Source organism: Saccopteryx bilineata, chromosome 1 (assembly GCF_036850765.1).
Source record: "Saccopteryx bilineata isolate mSacBil1 chromosome 1, mSacBil1_pri_phased_curated, whole genome shotgun sequence".
Classification (NCBI taxonomy): Eukaryota; Metazoa; Chordata; class Mammalia; order Chiroptera; family Emballonuridae; genus Saccopteryx; species Saccopteryx bilineata.
Genome location: NC_089490.1, coordinates 109,110,523 through 109,135,843, shown reverse-complemented (window position 1 = coordinate 109,135,843; position 25,321 = coordinate 109,110,523). Strand labels below are relative to the sequence as shown.

The window sequence follows — 25,321 nt, the reverse complement described above, 5'->3', positions numbered from 1 at the left end:
CCTAGCAGGCTCACTTCTACTACCTATGTAACTTTTAAAATAAATTTTCTCTCATAATTTGAAAATAAATTAAAAAAATAAAAATTATAATAAAAATGTACATGTCTACTTTTATGATTATGAGTGGCTTTAAATATTGCCTTCTTCATCCTTTTCTTTTGCATATTTTCTACAATACACTGCTGTTATGATCTGAAGGTTTGTGTCTTCTCAAAATTTATACATTGAAATTCCAATGGGATTCTCGAGATGGCAGCGGAGTAGGCGGATGCACAGACGCCCAGCTCTCAACACCAAACTGGAATACAAATCAATTTAGAAAAAATCAGCATGAAAAATCAACACTGAACTGCAAGAACAGCTCTCAAAAACCAAGGAGCAAAGAGGAAGCCACAATAATCCTGGTAAGGAGTGCCTGAATCTCCTCTGCTTACAGGAAGGGAAGGAGGGGGGTGAGGCTGAGAGCCCAGAGAGGATTTCACAGAGGAAAAAGAGCAGAAACTACTGCTCACAGCCACTTACCTGGCGACCAGGGAGCAAGGTGGGTTGAAAAGACCAGCTTATCTCCCAAGTGGAAAAGACAGGGAGAGGGACAGACTGTGAGGGGCTAAGTATGCAAGAAACGAAATAAAAAAGCTGACTCATTCGTGCTGGAGGCGGCCATAGCTGGGGGAGGGACTGAACCTTTCACAAAACAGAGCTGAAGTGCTTCCGGATCAGAGATCTCCGGACATCTATCCAGCTCCAATCAGCACAACAAGACACAGCTGAAAACAAGAAGTGGGGAGGAGGGGCAGTAACTCAGGTCTCCATGGAGATCTGAGATACACCTCCCCCTACTGAAGCTGAGAAAAAACCCTGCCCCCAGTGAGATTAGTTGGTGGAAGAGACCTTCAGCATCTCAGGTTACACCCACAGCATTCCTGGATACAGTTTCAAGGAAGCCCCCTGCTGAGATCAGTTAACAAGACTATCACCTGTTAAGAAAACAAACAAATCAAGACTTCAAAGCTGCCCAAATCCGAAAGTGGATTACAAATAATAGCTGATACAAACCCACGAAGACCTAAAAATAACACAACGGAAAACTGGAGGCAGACAACACCAAGCCTAGACTCAATCAACTCTACAAATAAAAAAAAAGAAGAAGAAGATGAGAAAACAAAGGAGTGCAATCCAAATGAAACCACAAGAGACACTTTCGAGAGATGAACTGAGTGATATGGAAATAATCAAACTTCCAGATGCGGAGTTCAAAATAATGATTGTAAGGATGCTTAGGGATCTTAGAACAACAATGGAGGGGGAGTTTGAAAACCTAAATAAAGAAATAGCAAGTATAAAAAAGAATCAGTTGGAGACGACAAATACAATATCAGAAATAAAGACCACAATGGAAGGAATTAAAAACAGGATAAATACAGCAGAGGATCGAATCAGCGAGTTAGAAGACAACTGGAATGAAGGCATGAAAGCAGAAAAGAAAAGAGAAAAAAGACTCAAAAAGTCAGAGGAAACTCTTAGAGAGCTCTGTGACAACATGAAGAGAAATAACATCCGCATCATAGGGGTTCCTGAAGAAGAAGAAAAAGAACAAGGGATAGAGACTTTGTTCAATCATATCATAGCTGAAAACTTCCCTAAATTAATGCAAGAGAAACTCTCACAAATCCAAGAAGCACAGAGGACTCCATTAAAGAGAAACCCAAAGAAACCTACACCAAGACACATCATAATTAAAATACCAAAGCTAAGCGATAAAGAGAAAATATTAAAAGCTGCAAGAGAAAAAAAAGTTATCACCTACAAAGGAGCCCCCATAAGGATGACATCTGACTTCTCAACAGAAACACTTGAGGCCAGAAGGGAATGGCAAGAAATATTCAAAGTAATGCAGAACAAGAACCTACAACCAAGACTACTTTATCCAGCAAGGCTATCGTTTAAAATTGAAGGAGAAATAAAAAGCTTCCCAGACAAAGAACAACTCAAGGAATTCATTACAACCAAACCAATGCTGCAGGAAATATTAAGGGGCCTGGTGTAAACAGATAAAGTGGGAAAAGAATACAGAAAAAAAAAAAAAAAAGGAATACACCTTTAAAGAAGAAAATGGCAATAAACAACTACATATCAATAATAACCTTAAATGTAAATGGATTAAATGATCCAATCAAAAGACATAGGGTAGCTGCGTGGATAAGAAAACAGGACCCGTACATATGTTGTCTACAAGAGACACACCTTAGAACAAAAGACACACACAGATTGAAGGTAAAAGGATGGAAAAAAATGTTTCATGCAAATGGAAATGAAAAAAAAGCTGGGGTAGCAATACTTATATCAGACAAATTGGACTTTAAAACAAAGGATATAGTAAGAGATAAAGAAGGCCACTACATAATGATAAAGGGAGTAATCCAACAGGAAGATATAACTATTATAAATATCTATGCACCTAATATAGGAGCACCCAAATATATAAAACAGACTTTGATGGATTTAAAGGGCGAGATCAACAGCAATACTATAATAGTAGGGGATTTCAATACCCCACTAACATCACTAGATAGATCCTCAAGAAAGAAAATTAACAAAGAAACAACAGACTTATTGGAAACACTAGATCAACTCGATTTAATAGATATCTTCAGAACCTTTCACCCTAAAGCAGCAGAATATACATTCTTTTCAAGTGCTCATGGTACATTCTCTAGGATAGACCACATGTTAGGGCACAAAAGTGCTCTCAACAAATTTAAGAAGACTGAAATCATATCAAGCACTTTCTCCGATCACAACGGCATGAAACTAGAAATGAATCACAGCAGAAAAGCTCAAAAATTCTCAAACACATGGAAACTAAATAGCAGGTTGTTAAATAATGAATGGATTAAGAATGAGATCAAAGAAGAAATAAAGAAATTCCTAGAAACGAATGACAATGAGCATACAACAACTCAAAATTTATGGGACACAGCGAAAGCAGTGCTGAGAGGGAAGTTCATAGCACTACAGGCACACTTTCAGAAGTTAGAAAAAGCTCAAATAAACAACTTAACCCTGCATCTAAAAGAATTAGAAAAAGAACAGCAAGTAAAGCCCAAATGTAGTAGAAGGAAGGAAATAATAAAGATCAGAGCAGAAATAAATGACATAGAGGCTAAAGAAACAATACAGAGGATCAATGAAACTAGAAGCTGGTTCTTTGAAAAGGTAAACAAGATTGATGAACCTTTAAGTAGACTCACCAAGAAAAAGAGAGAGAGGACTCAAATAAATAAAATTAGAAATGAGAGAGGAGAAATAACAACTGACACAACAGAAATACAAAATATTGTAAGAAAATACTATGAAGAACTGTATGCCAAAAAACTAGACAACCTAGATGAAATGGACAAATTCCTTGAAACATACAATCTTCCAAAAATCAATCTGGAAGAATCAGAAAACTTAAACAGACCAATTACACCAAAGGAGATCGAAACAGTTATCAAAAAACTCCCAACAAAGAAAAGTCCGGGGCCCGATGGCTTCACAACGGAATTCTACCAAATATTCAAAGAAGAACTAACTCCTATCCTTCTCAAACTATTTCAAAAAATTCAAGAGGAAGGAAGACTTCCAAACTCCTTTTATGAGGCGAGCATAATTCTGATTCCAAAACCAGGCAAAGACAACACAAAGAAAGAAAATTATAGGCCAATATCTCTGATGAATATAGATGCTAAAATCCTCAACAAAATATTAGCAAACCGGATCCAGCAATATATGGAAAAAATCATACACCATGATCAAGTGGGATTTATTCTGGGGAGGCAAGGCTGGTACAATATTCGTAAATCAATCAATGTGATTCATCACATAAACAAAAAGAAGGAGAAAAACCATATGATAATTTCAATAGATGCAGAAAAAGCATTTGATAAAATCCAGCACCCATTCATGATCAAAACTCTCAGCAAAGTGGGAATACAGGGAACATACCTCAACATGATAAAAGCCATCTATGAGAAACCCACAGCCAACATCATACTCAATGGGAAAAAATTAAAAGCAATACCCTTAAGATCAGGAACAAGGCAGGGGTGCCCCCTTTCACCACTCTTATTTAACATAGTCCTGGAAGTCCTAGCCACAGCAATCAGACAAGAAGAAGAAATAAAAGGCATTCAAGTTGGAAAAGAAGAAGTAAAACTATCATTATTTGCAGATGATATGATATTGTATATAGAAAACCCTAAAGTCTCAGTCAAAAAACTACTGGACCTGATAAATAAATTCAGCAAAGTGGCAGGATATAAAATCAATACTCAGAAATCAGAAGCATTTTTATACACCAACAATGAACAGTCAGAAAGAGAAATTAAGGAAACAATCCCCTTCACAATTACAACCAAAAAAATAAAGTACCTAGGAGTAAACTTAACCAAGGAGACTAAAGACTTGTACTCGGAAAATTACAAAACATTGATAAAAGAAATCAAGGAAGATACAAACAAGTGGAAGCATATACCGTGCTCATGGTTAGGAAGAATAAACATCATTAAAATGTCTATATTACCCAAAGCAATTTATAAATTCAATGCAATACCAATTAAAATACCAATGACATACTTCAAAGATATAGAACACATATTCCAAAAATTTATATGGAACCAAAAAAGGACACGAATAGCCTCAGCAATCTTAAAAAAGAAGAATAAAGTGGGAGGTATCACACTTCCTGATATCAAGTTATACTACAAGGCCATTGTGCTCAAAACAGCCTGGTACTGGCATAAGAACAGGCATATAGATCAATGGAATAGAACAGAGAACCCAGAAATAAACCCACAGTTTTATGGACAACTGATATTTGACAAAGGAGGTAAGGAAATACAATGGAGTAAAGACAGCCTCTTTAACAAATGGTGTTGGGAAAATTGGACAGCTACCTGCAAAAAAATGAAACTAGATCACCAGCTTACACCACTCACAAAAATAAACTCAAAATGGATAAAAGACTTGAATGTAGGCCGTGAAACCATAAGCATCTTAGAAGAAAACATAGGCAGTAAGCTCTCGGACATCTCTCGGAGCAATATATTTGCTGATTTATCTCCACGGGGAAGTGAAATAAAAGACAGGATAAACAAATGGGACTATATCAAACTAAAAAGCTTTTGCACAGCTAAAGACAACAAGAACAGAATAAAAAGACAAACTACACAATGGGAGAACATATTTGACAATACGTCTGATAAGGGGTTAATAACCAAAATTTATAAAGAACTTGCAAAACTCAACACCAGGAAGACAAACAACCCAATCCAGAAATGGGCAAAAGAGATGAAAAGACACTTCTCCAAAGAGGACATACAGATGGCCAATAGGCATATGAAAAAATGCTCAACATCACTAATCATTAGAGAAATGCAAATTAAAACCACAATGAGATATCACCTTACACCAGTCAGAATGGCGCTTATCAACAAAACAACACAGAATAAGTGCTGGCGAGGATGTGGAGAAAAGGGAACCCTCCTGCACTGCTGGTGGGAATGCAGACTGGTGCAGCCACTGTGGAAAACAGTATGGAGATTCCTCAAAAAACTGAAAATCGAACTGCCTTTTGACCCAGCTATCCCACTTTTAGGAATATACCCCAAGGACACCATAGAAGGGCTCGAAAAGGAGAAATGCACCCGCATGTTTGTGGCAGCATTGTTCACAATAGCGAAGATCTGGAAACAGCCCAAGTGTCCATCAGAGGACGAGTGGATTAAAAAACTTTGGTACATATATACTATGGAATACTACTCAGCCATAAGAAATGATGACATCGGATCATTTACAATAACATGGATGGACCTTGATAACATTATACGGAGTGAAATAAGTAAATCAGAAAAAAAAAACTGAGATGAATCCATACATAGAAGGGACATAAAAATGAGACTCAGAGACATGAACAAGAATGTGATGGCAACAGGGGCGGGGGGGTTGGGGGAGGGGGGATGGGGTGAAGAAGGAGAGAGGGGTTAGGGGAGGGGAGGGGCATAAAGAAAACCAGATAGAAGGTGACAGAAGACAATCTAACTTTGCGGGAGGGGTATACAGCACAATCAAATGTCAAAATAATCTAGAGATATTTTCTCTCAACAAATGTACCCTGATTTATCAATGTCACTGCATTAAATTTAATAAAATAAAAAAAAAAAAAAAAAAAAAAAAAAAAGAAATAAAAAAAAAAAAAAAAAAAAAAAAAAAAAAAAAAAAAAAAAAAGAAATTCCAATGCCCAGTGTGATTGTATTAGAAGGTGAGATCTTTAGAAAGTCATTAGGTCATGAGGGCTGAGTTCTCAAAGTGAGATTAGTGGCTTTATAAAAGATGCTCAAGAAAGTGCCCTGGTTCCTTCCACCAAGACATAAGAAGTCTGCAACCAAGAAGAGACGCTACAGGCCCTGGCCGGTTGGCTCAGTGGTAGAGCGTCGGCCTAGCGTGCAGAAGTCCCGGGTTTGATTCCCAGCCAGGGCACACAGGAGAGGTGCCCATCTGCTTCTCCACCCCTCCCCCTCTCCTTCCTCTCTGTCTCTCTCTTCCCCTCCCGCAGCGAGGCTCCATTGGAGCAAAGATGGCCTGGGCACTGGGGATGGCTCCTTGGCCTCTGCCCCAGGCGCTGGAGTGGCTCTGGTCGCAACAGAACGACGACACCCCGGAGGAGCAGAGCATCACCCCCTGGTGGGCAGAGCGTCGCCCTTGGTGGGCGTGCCGGGTGGATCCCAGTCGGGCGCATGCGGGAGTCTGTCTGACTGTCTCTCCCCGTTTCCAGCTTCAGAAAAATACAAAAAAAAAAAAAAAAAAAAAAAAAGAAAGAAAGAAAAAGAACAAGAAGAGACGCTACACCTGACCACGCTGGCATCTTGATCTCAGACCTCTAGCCTCCAGAACTGTGAGAAATAAATATATTGTTTATAAACTAACTATTTTAATAATAGCCCAAATGTTACAGCAGCCCAAGTGGAGTAAGACAATAAGTATAATTTTAATAATATTTTTTAAGATATTAAATTAGTTTTAAATATGATCATAAATTTCTAAAATGAACAAATAAAATAGTAACAGACACATAAGTACAGAGAACATTTTGATGGTTGCCAGAGGGGACAGAAGTTGGGGACTGGATGAAAAAAGTGAAGGGATTAAGAAGTACAAATTAGTAGTTACAAAATAGTCATGGAGATATAAAATAGAGCATAAGAAATATAGTCAGTAATATTGTAATAACTATGTGTGGTGTCAGGTGAGTGCTATAAATAATGAGGGGACTACTTTGTAAAACATGATTTACAAACATGTCTTACATCTGAAACTAGAATAAAATAATATTAAATATAAAGTGTAATTGAAAAGTAAAAAATTTTAAATATTTTATATACATATTCATGTTAAAATTAAAGGGAAAACATCCAACAGTTATTAACAAACAAAATGGTGTAAAATTCTGGGATTGGTGGTCTGAAAATGCTTATGAAAAGATAGGATGAATTAATAGATAATAACGTGAGACTGTATCCGAGGATATCTTTCAACACAGAGATTTAACTCTAGGTTTCCACATACATATAATTACATCTACGATGTTTTAAAAATCACATTGTTGTATGATCCCCACCCGCTTATAATTCTTAATTGTTATGAGTGCTTGGTCAGCTAAGAGAAATAATTAAGTATATAACCTATGAAGGAATAAAGAAAGAGAATATTTGATATTTTCAACACGATCCATCTCAAAAGTATTATTTGAAGGCTTAGACTTCTAGGAGTCCAGATAAAAAAAAAAGAGGAAATGGGGAAATCAGAGAACTTACACTTTCTGCTGACAGCTCCTGTTCTGCTTTCAGGAGAAGAACACTTTTATCCACAGCCCGGAGCGCGCAGAGGGAGTTAGGGGCTGCCTGAAGGTAGAGGCTAGTCCTGGAGCCAGGGAGTCCCTCCTCCTTGGAGAACTTTATGCTAACCTGAAGGAGAGGAAGAAAAGGAATGAGAGTAAAATAATTTCATATGAAAATGATTTAAATATACTAAATCTTTTCCAAATAAATATTTCTAGATTTCTGTACCTATATTTCTCTTGCCTATTGTCGTCACTCTCAACTCTTTTTTATTTTAAAGACTTTACTTATTCACTTTATAGAGAAGAGAGGGAAAGAGAAGGAGGGAGAAGCAGGAAGCATCAACTCCCATATGTGCCTTGACCAGGCAAGCCCACGGCTTTGAACTGGTGGCCTCAGGGTTCCAGGAAAACACTTTATGCACTGCACCACCACAGGCCAGGCACCCTCAACTCTTTCTACAGGGACATCCTCTCACCATTTCAGAATTGACATTGCTGTCAAAAGTTATTCATTCTTTTTGGTATGGACGGAAAAAAAAATTCTTTAGTAAATCAAGATGTGGCAATGATCTGAACCTGAGAAGCTCAGGGAAAGCCTACACAATTTGCCTTGTGAACTCAGGGAACTAAGGTGAACACAGGATGGTCTAAAATCAAACCTTTCTAACTAAAAGCAGTTTATGATGGGTAGTCATGTCATAGGGAGTTATTCTCTATCTGAACTGAGGTCAATGCTTGCTTTAAAGTCTGTCTGCCTTTTGCATCTACAATAATGTACCTACCTGATCACATGACTTTGAAATGTAGGGGTAATCTTTTTTCCGCCCCCTCAGAGTAGGCATCCCACCAGAGCAGGAACCAACAAACCTCTTCATTGTTATTATTATTATGCTAATTAACTCACCTATCTTGTGCCTCCCTATGTAAAAGGAGTTTCAGTATATACACTTTTACTTTGTACCCAGTCCCAGAGAGCCCCCCTCCACTTTGCTTTCTCCCGCCTCCTTAATCTATCACCAATTTCATGTAATCCCCTTACTGCTTCCCCTTTGATTCTGATGTATAAAATAAGTGGTGAAACTGCCATTTTCCAGACCATTTTCTAAATTTGTTGAGACTTTGCTTCCTGGCAATTCTCAATAGTTTGGCTCAAATAAACTCATAAAAATTCTTACAGGTTTGGAAGTTTAAAAAAAATTTTTTTTTTTACATTGGCACTGGTTATTCTTTCATCCCTTAATAATTTTTTTTTTTCATTTTTCTGAAGCTGGAAACAGGGAGAGACAGTCAGACAGACTCCCGCATGCGCCCGACCGGGATCCACCTGGCACGCCCACCAGGGGCGATGCTCTGCCCACCAGGGGGCGATGTTCTGCCCATCCTGGGCGTCGCCATGTTGCGACCAGAGCCACTCTAGCGCCTGAGGCAGAGGCCACAGAGCCATCCCCAGCGCCCGGGCCATCTTTGCTCCAATGGAGCCTTGGCTGCGGGAGGGGAAGAGAGAGACAGAGAGGAAAGCACGGCGGAGGGGTGGAGAAGCAAATGGGCGCTTCTCCTGTGTGCCCTGGCTGGGAATCAAACCCGGGTCCTCCGCATGCTAGGCCAACGCTCTACCGCTGAGCCAACCGGCCAGGGCCCTTAATAATTTAATTATACCAAAATTTCTTGTGAGGCTACCAAGTAGAATTTATAGTAGTGAGGTGACAAGGAGAAAACTGTTCACCCCTCTCACTCAGGACTGGCAAAAAAATAAAAATATCACCTTGTTTTTAAAGCACTTGTCAACCTGGAACCTGACAGAATCAGCCACGATTTCTCCACTGGGGTGAAGAGTGTAGATGAGCATGATGGCCACAGGAGCCAGATCAGCGCTGATGTTGACAGAGAATGAGAAGTTTCCATTCCAGGCTGTGTAAATAGAAGATGTCATCAATAGATACAATGCCAAAGTTCTGGCTCAGTGGGTACACTTCGATTAAAGAGGATGGCTTATGGATACAAAGAGTAAATTGGGTTTTACCTTAAAGGCAAGTGAATTAAATAATGGAACCTATATATACAAATATGAACACTGCATAATTTAGGCAATAATGATATTTGGGTTTTGGGCATCACTTTTTTGTAATGTACTCGATAACCTGGCAATAATAGAAACAGATTGAAATCTCTATCAAAATATTTAATAAGTTACCTTGGGCCATGTTAACTATTGTCCTCCATTCACAAATCATTATGGTAAGCATTCTTTTAACTTCTTGACTTTATTACTATAACATTTCTTTAAATAAATGTAAGGTACATATTAAAAAATAAATGTATTGTATACACCTTTGTTTCTGATTTCCTTTTGTCCACTGAGGAAGATAGTTCCTTTTGCCATCATCTGTACAGAAAAACAAAAACACAACATGTGAAATCACATTATTTAATATATCATATAATTATGATATAATGAATAATCTGATATAATTTTGTGTAAGATAAGATATTTTCCATGAACAAATATTAAAAATGGTCTTTGCACAACTTGGAAGAAACAGAGAAAGTGACTACAATTGATTGGAAATCTACTATGTGCTAGAAACTTGCTGAATAATATACAGTGCACTATGTAAAGGGATTGATCAAACTCTGAAATTGTCTGAATTCAAATAAGCCAAGTCATTTTACTCCCTTGCCTCTGTTCTCTTATTTGTAAAATGGAGCTATCCTGAAGGTCGATTAATGAGTTAACAATGTAAAGCCCTCATAACACTGCCTGATACATAAAACATAATATTTACACTAGGAATTAAGTCTTATTATTCCCAATTACAAATATACAACTGAGGAAGCTAAGGCTTACAGAGTTTAAACAATCTGTCTAATATCGACTAGTTTGCATGAAATAAAGGAGAGGGTGGAGGATGTTAATTAGAAGTCTTAATTTCCAAGTCAGTAGCTTTTTACTTTTCAATATGCCTTTTAGAGACAAAATGAATAAGTATAGAGACAGAACCAAAAAGGCTAATTTCTTTTCTTGTTATCAAAATCAGCCTTCTACTTTAGTCTCTGGTATCTGTCTAATATTTTACTTTCACAAAAGGTCATAAATACTAAATATGAGTTCTAATTAAATGCTTAATACAGCAGACTCTGAATAGTAAGTTTTTCAGCCTTTGGGAAACTACAATAAAATGGCCTTGGATCATTTTGGTGTTCGTTTATTTGTTTCTGTGTTTGTTTTTAATGGTTCTAATAACATTCACCAGCAAAGTGAGGTTGGCTTACTCAGACTGGCACTCATGATTGACGTACATGTTCTAAACTATACTGTGCTAAGCAGACAGATAAGACCCAAGAATCCACCAGCTGAGACTTACCAAATAAAAGAAGTTAATATTTGAATCTTCTCTGTATGCTTCACTGTTTAGGGAGTAATGCACACTAACAATCTTTTGTTGATTACATCTAAGTTGCTTTGGTTCAGGAACAATCTTCAGGAAGCTGTTGGTTCGGGAGTAAAAGCGGGTAACTGAGAAATAGGCATCCATATACTCGGGTGTCAACCAGCTGGGAACATAGCAGGTCTCAGGGCGAATATATGTGGCCTGATAAGGTAAAAGAAAGCAATGGATCTTAGAGCTATAAAAATCTCTCAAAGACAGTAATTATTACAGAAGGAAAGCTTCTTATCCTTTTAAAGTAGGGAGAAATCTTAGCTTATGGCTGGCTTTAAACTTTGAGTTATTGGGAGTTAACATAATAAAAGCACTTTCCTCTTCTTGTATACAAAACATAACTATAATTGTATGTCTATTTCATTAGGCCTACAATGAATTGTTTATTCTTACTTTGTAATTGAAGTCAGATAATAGTCTTAGGTCTTGCAACTTTCAGCTACATTTAAAAACTAATGAATTGTTTAATTGTAAAATTCTATTTAAGAGGCAAAAAAAGAGAGAAATCATAGTTTTAAGACTCCTAACCTATGCATAAAATGACCAAAGAAAAAAAGTCACATCATTTTCATGTGCTATTTCTAGTTTCTCAGAAGAAAATAGGTTGTTATAGAATTTATAACAATTTTAGTAGGTTACAATTATCTCATCTTGAATAAGCATTCTCATGTATTATTAATGAACAAGCAAACACATAATACCTTAAGTTTTTAAAACTTTGTCAAAATACATTCTCAATACAAGATATCTTTTAAGAGATTGCTAACGTTCAAAATTCCTAGCAGTCAAACCCTTTGTGGGATCTTATCTACTCGTCTTACTTTCAGGTTCAACTCTAGATCAAATATGTCTGACGTGTCAATGGATAACTGAGCTTCGCCATTCTCATCTGTGGTGTAGTTTCCTATAAACTTGTCATTGAGTTCCAATTGCAATAACTTGTTCACCATCGGGATGTTATTAGGACCAGAAAATTTAAGCTGTATAAAAAAAAAAGCAGCAGCATTAATTTTTAAAATTTAAAATATCACATTTCCACTGAAAAGAAAATTTTTATTCATAAATATAATTCTTTAATTGTAATTTTCTTAAATTCTAACAAACAGATGTTCTATTAAATAAATGTATAATATGGAAACAGTTGTAGTTTTATCTATTGCTTTCTTTAGCCTAAGACTTTTTCCAGTGTATCAGATGTAGTAATGCTGCAAATGTTATGAAAGAAAAATACATCCAGAAAATTTCAAATGGCAATCTATGATCCAAGAAAATGAAATGAGAACATATAGTTTTTAGTCAAACCTACCGTGCCAAAATAAGGAATTCCTCTTCTATAGAAAGGGTCCATGTTCTCAAAGTTTACACTTCCAAGCAATCGAGTGATAGAAATAGAAGCCTTTTCACTGATCTGCACACCTGTAACAAAATAAAAAGTGTCAAGGAAGATGAACTGTTTGATCAAAAATTTCTGGAGAACTACTAATCTGTACCTCTCAATTCCTTCACCTTTTTCACCCAGTCCTCCAACACCCTTCCCCTTTGGAAACCATCAGTCTGTTCTCTGTATTTATGAGCCTGTTTCTATTTAGTCATGAGGAGGTTAAAGTACAACATAAGAAATATATTCAATAATATTGTAATAACTATGTATGGTGCCAGTTGGGCACTAGAAATATCAGAAGAAACACTTTGTAAGGTATATGATTATCTAATTACTGAAACTTATCCAGAATAATATTAAACGTAAACTGTAATTTAGAAATTGAAAATAAAGTATTTCAGAACAAATAACTATCTTAGGGCAGTGTTTTTCAACTGCTGGCCCCACGGACTGGTTTTGCTAGAAATTTTGTGCTAGTCCGTGAAAATTTTGGACCCAATAATCTTAGTTGAAATTGCTTATGTTCAGGGTATTTCTGCCTCAGTGGTCCCCAAAATAATTTTCCTATTTTTACCTGTCCTCAAGTGTAAAAAAGGTTGAAAACCACTGGCTTAGGGTACATGTACAAATATCTAAACACAGAATTATATTCTTGTTCTACATTGAAAGGTAGGTATAGAAGCTATGGAGCATGTTCCAAAGTACTTGACATCTATCTGGTTATAGTACACATTAAATTGAATAATGTAATTAATATGAAAATATTAATTCAGAAGCAGGAGAAAACACTCTTAATTTTCTTGCTTCAACTATTTTATTCAGTTCTGGCTTGTAACTATTTATGATAGAGAATGTCATAGATATCTCAAGAATAAAGTTTTCACTTCCTAAAATCTTTCTTTAGCCTGCAAGATAACTATGTTTTTAGACTCTTACCAGATTTGAAAAATATCTGATAACAAAGTAAGCAGAAATGTATGGTGATATAAACAAAGTATGTAATAAGCAGAAACAAACATAGCTAAGTTACCATATAATTGTGACAACATCCATATGAATGTCATCACAATATTAGTCAAAGATATTTATATAAAACACTTTATAAATAATATTATTCCAATTATTTTAAAGTAACAATAATTAGTAATTAAATTTGGTTTTCTGCACCTCATATTAAATTTCATTTACCTCTTTTTCTTTTTTATTATTTTAAGAAGTATTTAGTCAGCACTCACTATGTGCAATCTCATAAACTTCTCACTAAAAACTTTTACACTTAAAAATGTTCCTAATTGTATTAAATCAGAGGTTGACAAACTTTTGTAAAGGTTCTGATAGCTATAATTCTAAGCTTTTGGATGGTATAGCCTTTCACAGCTACTCAAATTTGTTCTTGTGGCTTTTAAGCAAGGTAAACAAATGTGATTTGTTCCAAGTTGAGTGTACTATTTACATAATTATTTTATTTTAAGTACTGTTAGGAAAATCTTATTCAAATTAACCCTCAAGTAGACCTATTAACAAATGTACTCCACTTTACTATAATGAGCAACTATTGATCTGTAGTTGATGAGTATTGCTAACTCAATAAACTTTTTCTCAGTAAGCTGCATATGTCTTCAGTTACCCATAAAGCATGACCATTACCTGTCCCGATTTCTGTAGCAGTAACAGTGACAGAAAATGACATGAAAAATCCAGAACGGGAAAGTTGGAAGACTTTTGTATTTACAATTTGAGAAACACAACCATTTCTCAACTGAAAATAAAGAGAAGGTATAATGAAAAAGTTAGAGCTTCAAAAGTCATTAAAGAATATGGAGTTTTAGCAGATACATACCCCCCCTCCATCCTTACCCAATGGCTCCATCACACAAACTTGTTGAAATGACCACAGAGTTACAAAAAAATGGAGGGAGGGGAGTTGTTTTTAAATCGGCAATTAACACTAAGAAGATACTGTATATATTACAGATTTCAGGGTATTTTTCCTGGAAATAGTATGGATGGGAAAAAATTAAAAGATAAAAATGAAACTGAATAATACTTTAAAGATAAGAAATTATTGTTATTTTGAGAGACACCCAGAACAGAGGGCACAGAAGCACCCCCCAAATATACAACACCAATATACGATTTAATATAAACTGGTCATTTAAAATAAGGAATAATCTAAAGATAACCTTTTATTGGTAAAACATTAGTAATTAAAGCAATGTAGATTTAGTTATATTCAAAATAAAAAAGTATTTATTAATTCTAAATTTAAAAAGTTAGAAGGCTACATCAATTCATTTGATTCTCAAAACTACCATAAGAGATATACAGTATGATCATCTCCATCATATGAGTGAATAAACTGAAGCACAGGTAGGTTATATGATCTGCCTAAGGGCACACATTAAGGAAGTTTTGGAATAACCAACCATTTCAATTTCATAGTATGTGCTCCACTGAACCATCAACTGTAATATCAACAACAAAAGAGGCAATTTTGCTATTTATCTATTGTAATTACAATGATTTGATACTACTATCAAATTAAAAAGAAATAATAAAAATAGAATAATATTCATTGCTTTGAAATTAAGAAAAAAAACATTTTTCAGTAATCCTGAGTCAAAGAGAAATTGTAAAGTAAATCAATAAGAATCAAAATATTAGTGTCAAGGAAAAAATGCTTTGTATAAAAATCTATGGTGCTTCACTATAGTTGAGGAAAATGTAGACCACTGTGTTTTTAACTAAGAAAAGAAACTAACATTGTTTAAAATCAACAAAATAAACTATATTTAGGGAAAAGAATTAATAAGAAGGAAACTAAAATAAATTATTATTTTTTTGTGTATTTTTCTGAAGCTGGAAACGGGGAGAGACAGTCAGGCAGACTCCCGCATGTGCCCCACCGAGATCCACCCAGCATGCCCACCAGGGGCGGCGCTCTGACCACCAGGGGGCGATGCTCTGCCCATGGGGGGGGGTCGCTCTGCCGCAATCAGAGCCACACTAGCGCCTGGGGCAGAGGCCAAGGAGTCATCCCCAGCGCCCGGGCCATCTTTGCTCCAATGGAGCCTTGGCTGCGGGAGGGGAAGAGAGAGACAGAGAGGAAGGAGGGGGAGGAGGGTGGAGAAGCAAATGGGCGCTTCTCCTATGTGCCTTGGCCGGGAATCGAACCGGTCCCCCGCACGCCAGGCCGACGCTCTACCGCTGAGCCAACCGGCCAGGGCCCTAAAATAAATTATTTAAGAACTCAAAAGTAATGTTAGAAAATAATAAAAAAATAAAAAAAGGAAAGAAAATAATAAAAACAGTTGGAGTAATACCAATAAAATAAGTGAACTTTTTATGAGCAAGATTTAGAATAAAGAGAGAGAGCAAAACTGTATGAGATTAAGTGCCAACACAACTTAATGTCTATTTGGAAGAAATTTCTTATTTTAGAACATAATTAAAACCTACTTTAGGTTGATTATTGAACTTTTTTAAATCTTAAGAATATAAGCTACATATATAGCATAGTGGTAGATGAGACTGTTTCTAAGGCTGGGAACTCAGAAGTCTAGTAGACAATATTTATAATAAAAGAAAATTTCAATTTCATAGACACAGGAAAAATAAGAATGATTGAGTTCCTAAAAAACAAATCCAAACTGATAACAAAAATATAAAAATATGCTCAAACTCACTAGTAAACAATTTAAACAAAATAATATCTATCAAAATGACAAAGATTTGAAATCTCCTATACATATATATTTGTTGACAGTGCTTTGGGAAATATAGTATATTCATATATTGCTGACAAGAATTTAAATTCTTAAAAAATTTTTGGACAGTATGCTAATATTTTTAATTAAAATTATATATGATTTTATCTATCATCTATCTATCTATTATCTATCTATCTATCTATCTATCTATCTATATATCTATTTACCTACCTATCAATCTGTCTACCTATGTATCTATCTATCATCTATTTTGACTTGAAGTAATATATTTTAAATAAATAAAATCTCTCATATAAAAAGATAGTTTTAGAAGATTATTTATTGCTGTATTTTTTACACTGGAGGAAAAATGAAACAGCTAAGTGAAATCCATCACTTGGTAAAATGACTAAATTATATTGAAATTATATATACTATAACCATATCACAGAATAACATGCAGCTGACATGGAAAAATTCCACTCAGCCTTTCTTAGTCTGAAATTCCTTTTATAAATAAAATGAAAGAAAGAATAATGATGAAAATGAACAAGAAATATTTTCTGGAATAAAGATCATGATCTGTACCTGTACAATAAATTGTTCACATATTTCATTGTTGTCTTTCTCACAATTCCTAGAGGAAAAATATTCTCTGCACACCTGGATTTGGGCTTTCCCTTGCACAGGTTGGCCAAAGGAGTACCTAGTGGGAGAAGGTGTATTGGTAATTATAGATGAACAAAACCATGGTAATATTTTATGGTCTTCTTCAGAAATTATATAGAAAGTCTCTAAAGTATGACTACTCCAATAATTAAATTCCATTAGGAATCCTCATCTACTGGTAATATTGTCCCACAGAATTTAGGTTAAATTAAGCATTTGATCAGTCAACAGGATTCAGCTGTTTTTAAAAATCAAATTCAAGTAATATAAATCTAAAATTTTAGTGAATAGGATTTAATTATTAAATTGACTATTTTAAATTATATATTTTTTTCTTTTAAAAAAATGTATTTATTCAGTGAGAGGAGGGGAAGCAGAGAAACAGACTCCCACATGCTCCCGAACTGGGATCCACCCAGCAAACCCACTAGGGGATGATGCTCTGCCCATCTGGGGTGTCTCTTAGTTGCCCAGCAACCAAGCTCTTCTTAGCACCTGAGGCAGAGGCCATGAAGCCATTTTCAGGACCCGGGGCCAACCCTCTCCAATCTAGCCATGGTTGCAGGAGGGAAAAAGAGAGTGAGAAGCTAAAGGAGGGAAAGGGTGAAGAAGCAGATGGGCACTTCTCCTATGTGCCCTGATCAAGAATTGAACCCAGGGCATCCACACACTGGGCTGATGCTCTACCACTGACCAAACCTGCCAGGGCCTAAAATTATATTTTAATCTAATAAAAATACAAAGATTGTTTGTAGCACTCTTTTTCCTCAGCAGAAACATACATAAGTAAACTAAATATACTTTGACCAAAAGTATAAAGTCTTTATGAGGTGGGTTTAAATAAATATCTCATTTTTTCTTAACACACCAAAAAAACACAGTTCTTTAAAAGTTTAATCATAGACAAAAACATTGATTTGAGGGGATTTTTGTTAGGTGAAGATTCAATCCACTAAGATTCAGAAAATAGATAACAAATGTGAAAATTAGTATATAGCAAAGCACAATATAATTAAAATTTTCAATTATAATACTTTCTTCTAATTGTTGGATACTAACATACATCCACTGTTTACATAGATCATCTTTTTCCCCCCCAGGTGACCGTGGTAAGTATATTATCTCATTTTACAGATTAATAAACTGAGATCAAGTAAGTCATGTGATAGAATTAAAATTCAGCCTCAGATCTTCCTCACTCCATAGTCTGTTCTTTCTATTCCATACATTTATTTCTCTCTCTATTTAAACATTCTTAATGCTACTGACATTTTGAATCAACTCAAATTTTTAAAATCCTGTCAGCTCTAAATATCAATTACATGTGAAAAAGAGGCAAGACTAAGTTATACCTGAACTATTTTATTTCTTCTGTCTTTTTTTTTCAATATTCTTTGTGGCATCTGTGAGCACTACCCCCTGTTCATTAGACAGTCCTTCACCCAACGTATCTTTAATATACTGCTGAAAATATTCAAAGGTAAGTAATTTGCATGTAATCAATTAAGCAATGTTTAAAAAACAGAAAATATTAATTTTTAATTGTTTACATAGAGTAGAATAGTGTTTTAGGTTAGAAGAGTAGCTCTGAAGTAAAATAACATAGATCTAAATTCAAAGTCCTGCCATCAAAAAGCTCCATTAATGTTGATAACTTCTTTTAATTCTGTCTTATTATCTTTTTATATAAAATAAAAATGATAATAGCTCCTATATCATAGCATTGTAGTAAGAATATAATAAATGTAATGCTTAGCACAATAATTGAAACTCAATAAATATTAGCTACTTTAAAATATTATTTTAGAAATTTGAGAAAAGGCATCACATTTTTTTAAAAAGGCAATGATATTATAAATAATTTTCCAAAAAGAAATTAAAAAATTTTCAAATCCTATAGGATTTTTTTAATATTAAGAAAATTCAAATTAACTTAATGTAATAGATAAAATGACTTCTTTTTACTAAAACGTTGTCAAAAGTTTCTTTTCTTTTTTTTTTTTTCAAATGAAAACACCCAATATGATGAGGGTTCAATGAGGCAGGTACTTTTGTATCAGCTGCTGGAATTGTACATTGACACAACATATTTAGCAAACTATATGGCATTCAAAAGGCTAAAAAAAATGTTACACAATTTGTTTTGGTAGTTCCAATTCTGGAAATCTTTCTTAAATAATTTTTAATTCAAAAGTTACTACTTATACACTTATACACAAAGACATATACTATAATATTATTTATTACAAAAAAACCAAAATGGAACAGTCTACATGTTATATAATAAAAGACCGATTAAGTAAATTTGGTATAGTCACACAGAGACATTTATGCAGCAAGGAACTGGAGTTTATTGACATAATATGGGGACATCTTTTCTTAATTATAGTGGATGGAAAAGTATGATTGTAATTGTGGAAACTACCTAAAATATTAGAGGGAAATAAATCCCAATGTTAATGGTGTCAGTAGAATTAATTACAGGTAATGTTTTAATGTTTTCTTTTATATTTTTAAAATATCTTAAAATTACAATTCATTACTTTGGTAATTTTAACATAAGCATATAAGTAATTAAGGTTTCATGGTTAATTATATTTCTTATTCTTTTGGACCCCAGCATTGACCTGTGGAGTCAAATCTCCTGAGTAAATACTTACTTAGCACATGCATCCACTTGGAATTCATCGTCTGAAATAGTTACTGTTTGTGGTACATTGACCTTTACTTCAAACTTAGGCAACACTAGAACAAAGAGAAGTATAGTTCAGCTCCCAGAATCACTGGAGAACAAAACTTACTGAAATTATGTAACTAAGTATACCTCTATGCACAATATTTTTCTTTGTATACATCTGTACAGAAAGTGCCCCCAATTCTGTGTGGCACCAGTAGATGGTATCTCATTAATATTTCCCCTTTTCTTTCTCTTCTCTAGTCCCATGACTTTACATTTTACTTATAATCTCTTAGATCCTTGGAAATCTTCATTTATATAGAACAACTATGAGCAGCATTTGATTACCATATCTATTAACAGTAAATTTGTGTGTCAATGTCTTTCCTGATGTCTTTTTCACAACAATAGTGTAATCTCCAAACATTGGTTCAGAAATCAATCGGAATGAGAGTTGGGTAATGTTTTGAAAAGAAGTCACATCTTTCCATTGAAAAATTCCATTGTTTTGAGGATCCTAGAGTATAAAGAAGAAATAAAAACAGAGGTCATATGAGAGTATTATACTTTTCTTCTTTATTTGGGTATTTTCTGTCATTATAGGAAGTAAAGCTCTACCATTTCATTGTACTAATATCTGCAACTGTAAAAACAAAATAATTTTCCTAGCTATGCAAATTCAATCTTATAGTAGATATCTCTTAAGCCCAAAAAAGATAAGAAAAACTAATATGTAATTGATGATTTGGGTTTGATCTTTCTGAACTAAAGTTACACGGTTAAAGAATTTAAAATTCCATGTACATGCTTCAGAGTAGTGCTCTGTAAAGTACAGTGGCACATGCCAATAGATGCTCAGGCAGATAATTATATTTACAAATACTTATAGATATTGTCACTGTGTGGCTTGTAAGTAAGTCACTGAACTCTACAACAAGAAAGGATTGATAATTTCATCCCTTCTCTTTTACTTGTTTTTGGCCTCTTGCAGCTTATGTGAGTGTGGCTCAATACATTTATTGATATTGGTATCATCCTATTGTGATTGAAAAAATCCTAATAAAAAAGATATTTACAAAGAAACAAAAATATTATTCACTACTCATTTTTTTCTTTCCTCTACAATAAGGTCTAGAAAGCTAAATTAATTTTCCAGAATTTCTTTCAATAAGGATAGCCCATGTGATTTAGTGCTGGACAATTAAATGTAAGTGGCCCCACTGGGTAAAAATTCTTTCTAAAAAAACACACTCAGCTGGCATTGAAAATAAAACAAAACGTTGAGGATGGCAAAGAAGTAGAAGATGCCTTGTCCTTGGTAACTTGATGCTGTTACTGTTCTAACTGAAATGCCTACACTTAGACTTAATGGTTCATGCAAACAATACATTTTTATTCATTTAAACTAATGTTAGTTAAACTTTCTGTTGCTGTCATTGGAACACAATACAAACTGAATTAGGCTGTGACAGTAATATTCTTCTTAGATTATTAATCATGCAGACATAAAAATAGCTGACCTGATATTTAATCTATGAGAAGAATGAGTTATTTGTCACCCATAACATACACCAAAATCAAAAACATTCAAATTATAAAGAAGTCTATTTGAAGTATGTACACACAATCATGAACAATAAATCTAGATCTCAGTATGATAACTTTCATAATTAAGTAATAATAATATAATAATGGCATATATATGTATGTGTGTATATTTCTCACAAAATTAGAGAATATTTCAAAATGATATGAAGCAGTAAAATATCCCCTAATTTTTGTGATCAGTGTATTTTATGTAGAAATTCAAATGTACATGTTGGAGTTGATTATTATTTACTGGCAGGTGTAAGACTCACATACATATGAATGCCATACCACATGATACTAAAGATTTAAATTCATAGAAACTCTATTAACTATTTTCTGAGAGCAAAATAATTTTTCCCATAGTAATATCACCTTTAGCTAATTTCTAAATTTGTAGATGTCTATGTTTTCTATTTTCTTAAAAGAAGATATGAATAAATTCAGACTGAGAATGACTAGCAGATAAAATTAAGCAATTTTAAACATAAACCTTCTTTAAAAAGATCCCAATTTTTTCCATGAAAATCTAAGTTACTGAATTTGCCACCCAGCCTATACTAAAAGTGATAGCCCTGTATATAGGTCTTCATCTGTGTCTTACATTGTGTACGTATATAAAGATTTCTCTTCTCCATTTCAGTTATCTCAGTTTGTAACTGTGTGTAATGAAAACTAGACCCAAATAACTATTTAGTGAATATTTAACATAATGAGAATGAATAAACAGATCTCTTACCTGAAGTGTGATTAATGGATACTGAAAGAGGGAAAAAATGCTTATTAATATTGTAATAGTGCATTGTTTTTTAGCCACAAATTGTATGTATAAAACTTACTTGACTTAATTTAAGCATTGAGTTAGTCTTCACTATCCCAGAGGGAAAACTTTCTACTGCTAAAGGTTTTATGCATCCCATGTCTTTCTTACATGATGAAAAGTCTTAAAGAAGTATAATTTAACTCAAAATAAAGGAAAATTTCTTTTTTAAATTTGAGGGTTAGCTCTGAAACTAAACCTATATAGTTCTTGTGTTAGATCTATTTTTATAATTATAAAAGCTTCCTGATGATACTTTATATAGCAATAGATCTGTTTAATTTGCTTACATTTCATTGTAACATTAGAAATTATTGAACTCACCAAATCCTCAACAGGTTTGAACTCAGTATTCAGTGACACAATGCGAATTTGAACTAAAAGAGAAAAGGAAGAGGGAAAATATATGTATTTCCTGTTATTTCTCTTCCAGGTATAATTGGTAATATGGAGATGTGAAAATTAATTGCCTTCCTATCATAGAATACTGCTATCACTTCTCCCCTAGCTCTGATTTGATCCTTTGAAATTTAAGTCTCATTTGGAAAGATCTCTTATTGCACATTTGTAATTCTTCTTTTGATGATGTTGGTTGTTACAATAGCTGGCACTAGCTACTGTTACCACTGGAATTGATGGCAGAATTAGTCATAAGAGGACAAATGTAAAATATATCCAGCAGGAGTTAAACATAATTTTTCTGGAAAAATGTATTGATATTAGCAAACATTACTGTATATTAATTTCAGCAGAATTCTAGAACACTGTTTCAGCTACTTCTGTATCATATATACCTGTCATCATGACACTTTAATAAATTCAGAGAGAATATACTGCAGCAAAATATATTCTGTTTTAATCCTTTTATTTCTTTTTAATAAGTCACACAAATATATATTATTAGAACAAAATATATAAATGCTCTCATTTAACCCTCTGTTTTACAAATGAGAAAACAAAAGTTCTCGAAGATCAGAATTTGCTTGGCAAAAGCCAATAATTTATTAGCAAGATCTAGATAAAAACTACATTTTTCCGAACAGTTGTTTGGTGTTCTTTTTACTACCTTCTACTTACAATAATAAAAAAATAGAAGGATTTTGTTTTGGTTTTCAGGGGTATAATTACTTCTATTGGTATAAAAAATAGTAATAGTGATAATAAATGCCATTTATGGAGTCTTTACTATGTGTTAGTTACTATTTTATATGATTACCTTATTTTATTCTCACAATATTTGTCTAAGTGAGATACTTTGATTACCTTCATTCTGTAGTTAAAAACTTGAGTCTAAATAGAGATTTAACTAGCTTACTTAACTGGTAAATTATGGAGCAACAATTCAAACCAAATTAAAATTTTGCTCCACATCCCATTCTTGTAACCATTGTATTATGTAAGCTTGTCATTAGACTTTGACAAAGTGAAAGTAGCAAGCAAAATTTTAAGAGGCAAAGTGTTTAATTACTGGAGTTGGAAGAAATTATTTTATAAATGACCTAGTCATTCAGTAAAAATTCTAGAAATTCATGATCCTATAACAGCAAAAATAAATTTAAGACTAAAATTTGTGTGTTTGGATTGCTCTAAGTTTGAAGAACGTGTTCTTAAGGTCAACAATACAAAGGAATCATGAATATTGACTTACCATTCTCTCCAGGTTTATAGATGGGTTTATCTGTCTGCACAAAGGTTACTGTCTCTTCTGAAATGAGTGCTATAGACCTCTTCTCAAAGATTTCAAGAGTAGCTCCCTTAGCCAACAATGTCAAAAAAGCTAACTCTTTAGAGGACTTTTGAGAAACCTGTTTATGTTAAATAACAGAGAATGGGAGAATTATTTTTATACATTAAGACAGTGAACAATGTCTTAATTTGACTTCTTAGGCTGAGAGAAAGTTGTAAACCCATTATTTCTTAATGTGAGACTTAGTGATTACTTGTTACAATTCCTTTATTTAGCATAACAGTTTTTAATAAACTTCTTTTGTCTTTTTGCCTTCTATTTTTTTGCTGCTCTAAGTCCCAATTCTGCTTCCCTTTGCCTAGACTCTGTTTTCTCGTATTGTTAAACAGTTATATCAAAAGGATGTAATTATGTCTGATAATCATAGAAAAATGGCAATATTTCACAAGTTATTTTGCCTTCTAATTTTCATTTCATTTCTTGCCTTTCAGAAATTCTCTGTTTTTATTCCCCAGCTTCCATAATTCATCTAAAATCCCAATTTATCTTTCTACAACTAAATTTTAAATAAAGATTTCATATTCCTATCTAAAGTTTGAAATGGCAAATTCAGTGCCTCACCTTGAAATCTGCACAAGCATAGAAGCTCTCCTCCTTCACAAACTGCTCAAAAATGGTGGTATTGAATTCATCATACTCTAAAACAATACTCAAGGATACAGACTCATTAAGGTTTAAAAGGTGGAGACAAGCCTTTCCAGTAGAGTGACTCTTCATCACAGAGGAGACCCATAGAATATATTGCCTATGTGAAGAAAGTAACCAACACTCTAAACAGGTGTAGAAGTGCAGAACACGCACCACAAGCAATGTTAGCGTATTGAAATAGTTCTGAAACATACACATTTTTCTTGACAATAAACTCTGAGTCTGAGAGACAGTTATCTTACGAAAAATATGTCAATTCCCTTCACACATTTGTTTAAGATTTATAAGGCAAACCAGCACTCAGTCTCAGAAGTGGTAAGATAACACATTTTAACACAAAACATATTTAATAAGGTCAATTTGCTAGTACTTTAATATGAATAGAGAGTATAATATTCCCTTACGGTTCGGAAGCCACAGCGACAGTAAAATGAAGCCAAAGGGTGCCCAGAAAAATGATGGGCACCATTTTATTTCAATGCCTGAACAATAAAGAGTTCAAGATAAATATTCTGTCTCTTTGTCTATTTCTCTAATTAGAAGTCAGCTGCCTCAACTCTCCACTGTCTTTCCTTCCTTCTACTCTGCTTCTCTTTGTATAGTGTTGCTTTTATAGCCACACTGGGAAGGATCAATTACTTTTTTAGAGCGAGTATCATGAGAACCATCAATCATACTTAGGTCACCTTTGCCATTATTTTTCAGGGGTTGTTAACTTAATATAGAACTTCCTTCTTGAATTCACTGATGCTGCTCTGTTTT

General features: G+C 34.2%; 1 protein-coding gene across 1 annotated transcript in view; it reads right to left on the bottom strand.

The window, feature by feature from the left end:
• Window positions 1–25,115, bottom strand: part of LOC136327181 (ovostatin homolog 2-like) — a 61,647-nt gene extending 36,532 nt beyond the window's left edge. The window contains exons 1-15 of the mRNA XM_066264115.1: window positions 24,964–25,115; window positions 24,473–24,656; window positions 23,813–23,969; window positions 22,489–22,541; window positions 22,084–22,104; window positions 20,106–20,274; window positions 19,741–19,825; window positions 17,000–17,117; window positions 14,349–14,460; window positions 12,627–12,736; window positions 12,142–12,300; window positions 11,243–11,470; window positions 10,209–10,263; window positions 9,643–9,788; window positions 7,855–8,004 (exon numbers count right to left, since the gene is read on the bottom strand). Of these exons, the coding sequence (XP_066120212.1) occupies window positions 7,855–8,004; window positions 9,643–9,788; window positions 10,209–10,263; window positions 11,243–11,470; window positions 12,142–12,300; window positions 12,627–12,736; window positions 14,349–14,460; window positions 17,000–17,117; window positions 19,741–19,825; window positions 20,106–20,274; window positions 22,084–22,104; window positions 22,489–22,541; window positions 23,813–23,969; window positions 24,473–24,656; window positions 24,964–25,028 (1,812 nt within the window). The 5' untranslated portion in view covers window positions 25,029–25,115. The remainder of the gene's footprint in view (window positions 1–7,854; window positions 8,005–9,642; window positions 9,789–10,208; window positions 10,264–11,242; window positions 11,471–12,141; window positions 12,301–12,626; window positions 12,737–14,348; window positions 14,461–16,999; window positions 17,118–19,740; window positions 19,826–20,105; window positions 20,275–22,083; window positions 22,105–22,488; window positions 22,542–23,812; window positions 23,970–24,472; window positions 24,657–24,963) is intronic.
• Between the last annotated feature and the right edge of the window lie 206 nt (window positions 25,116–25,321).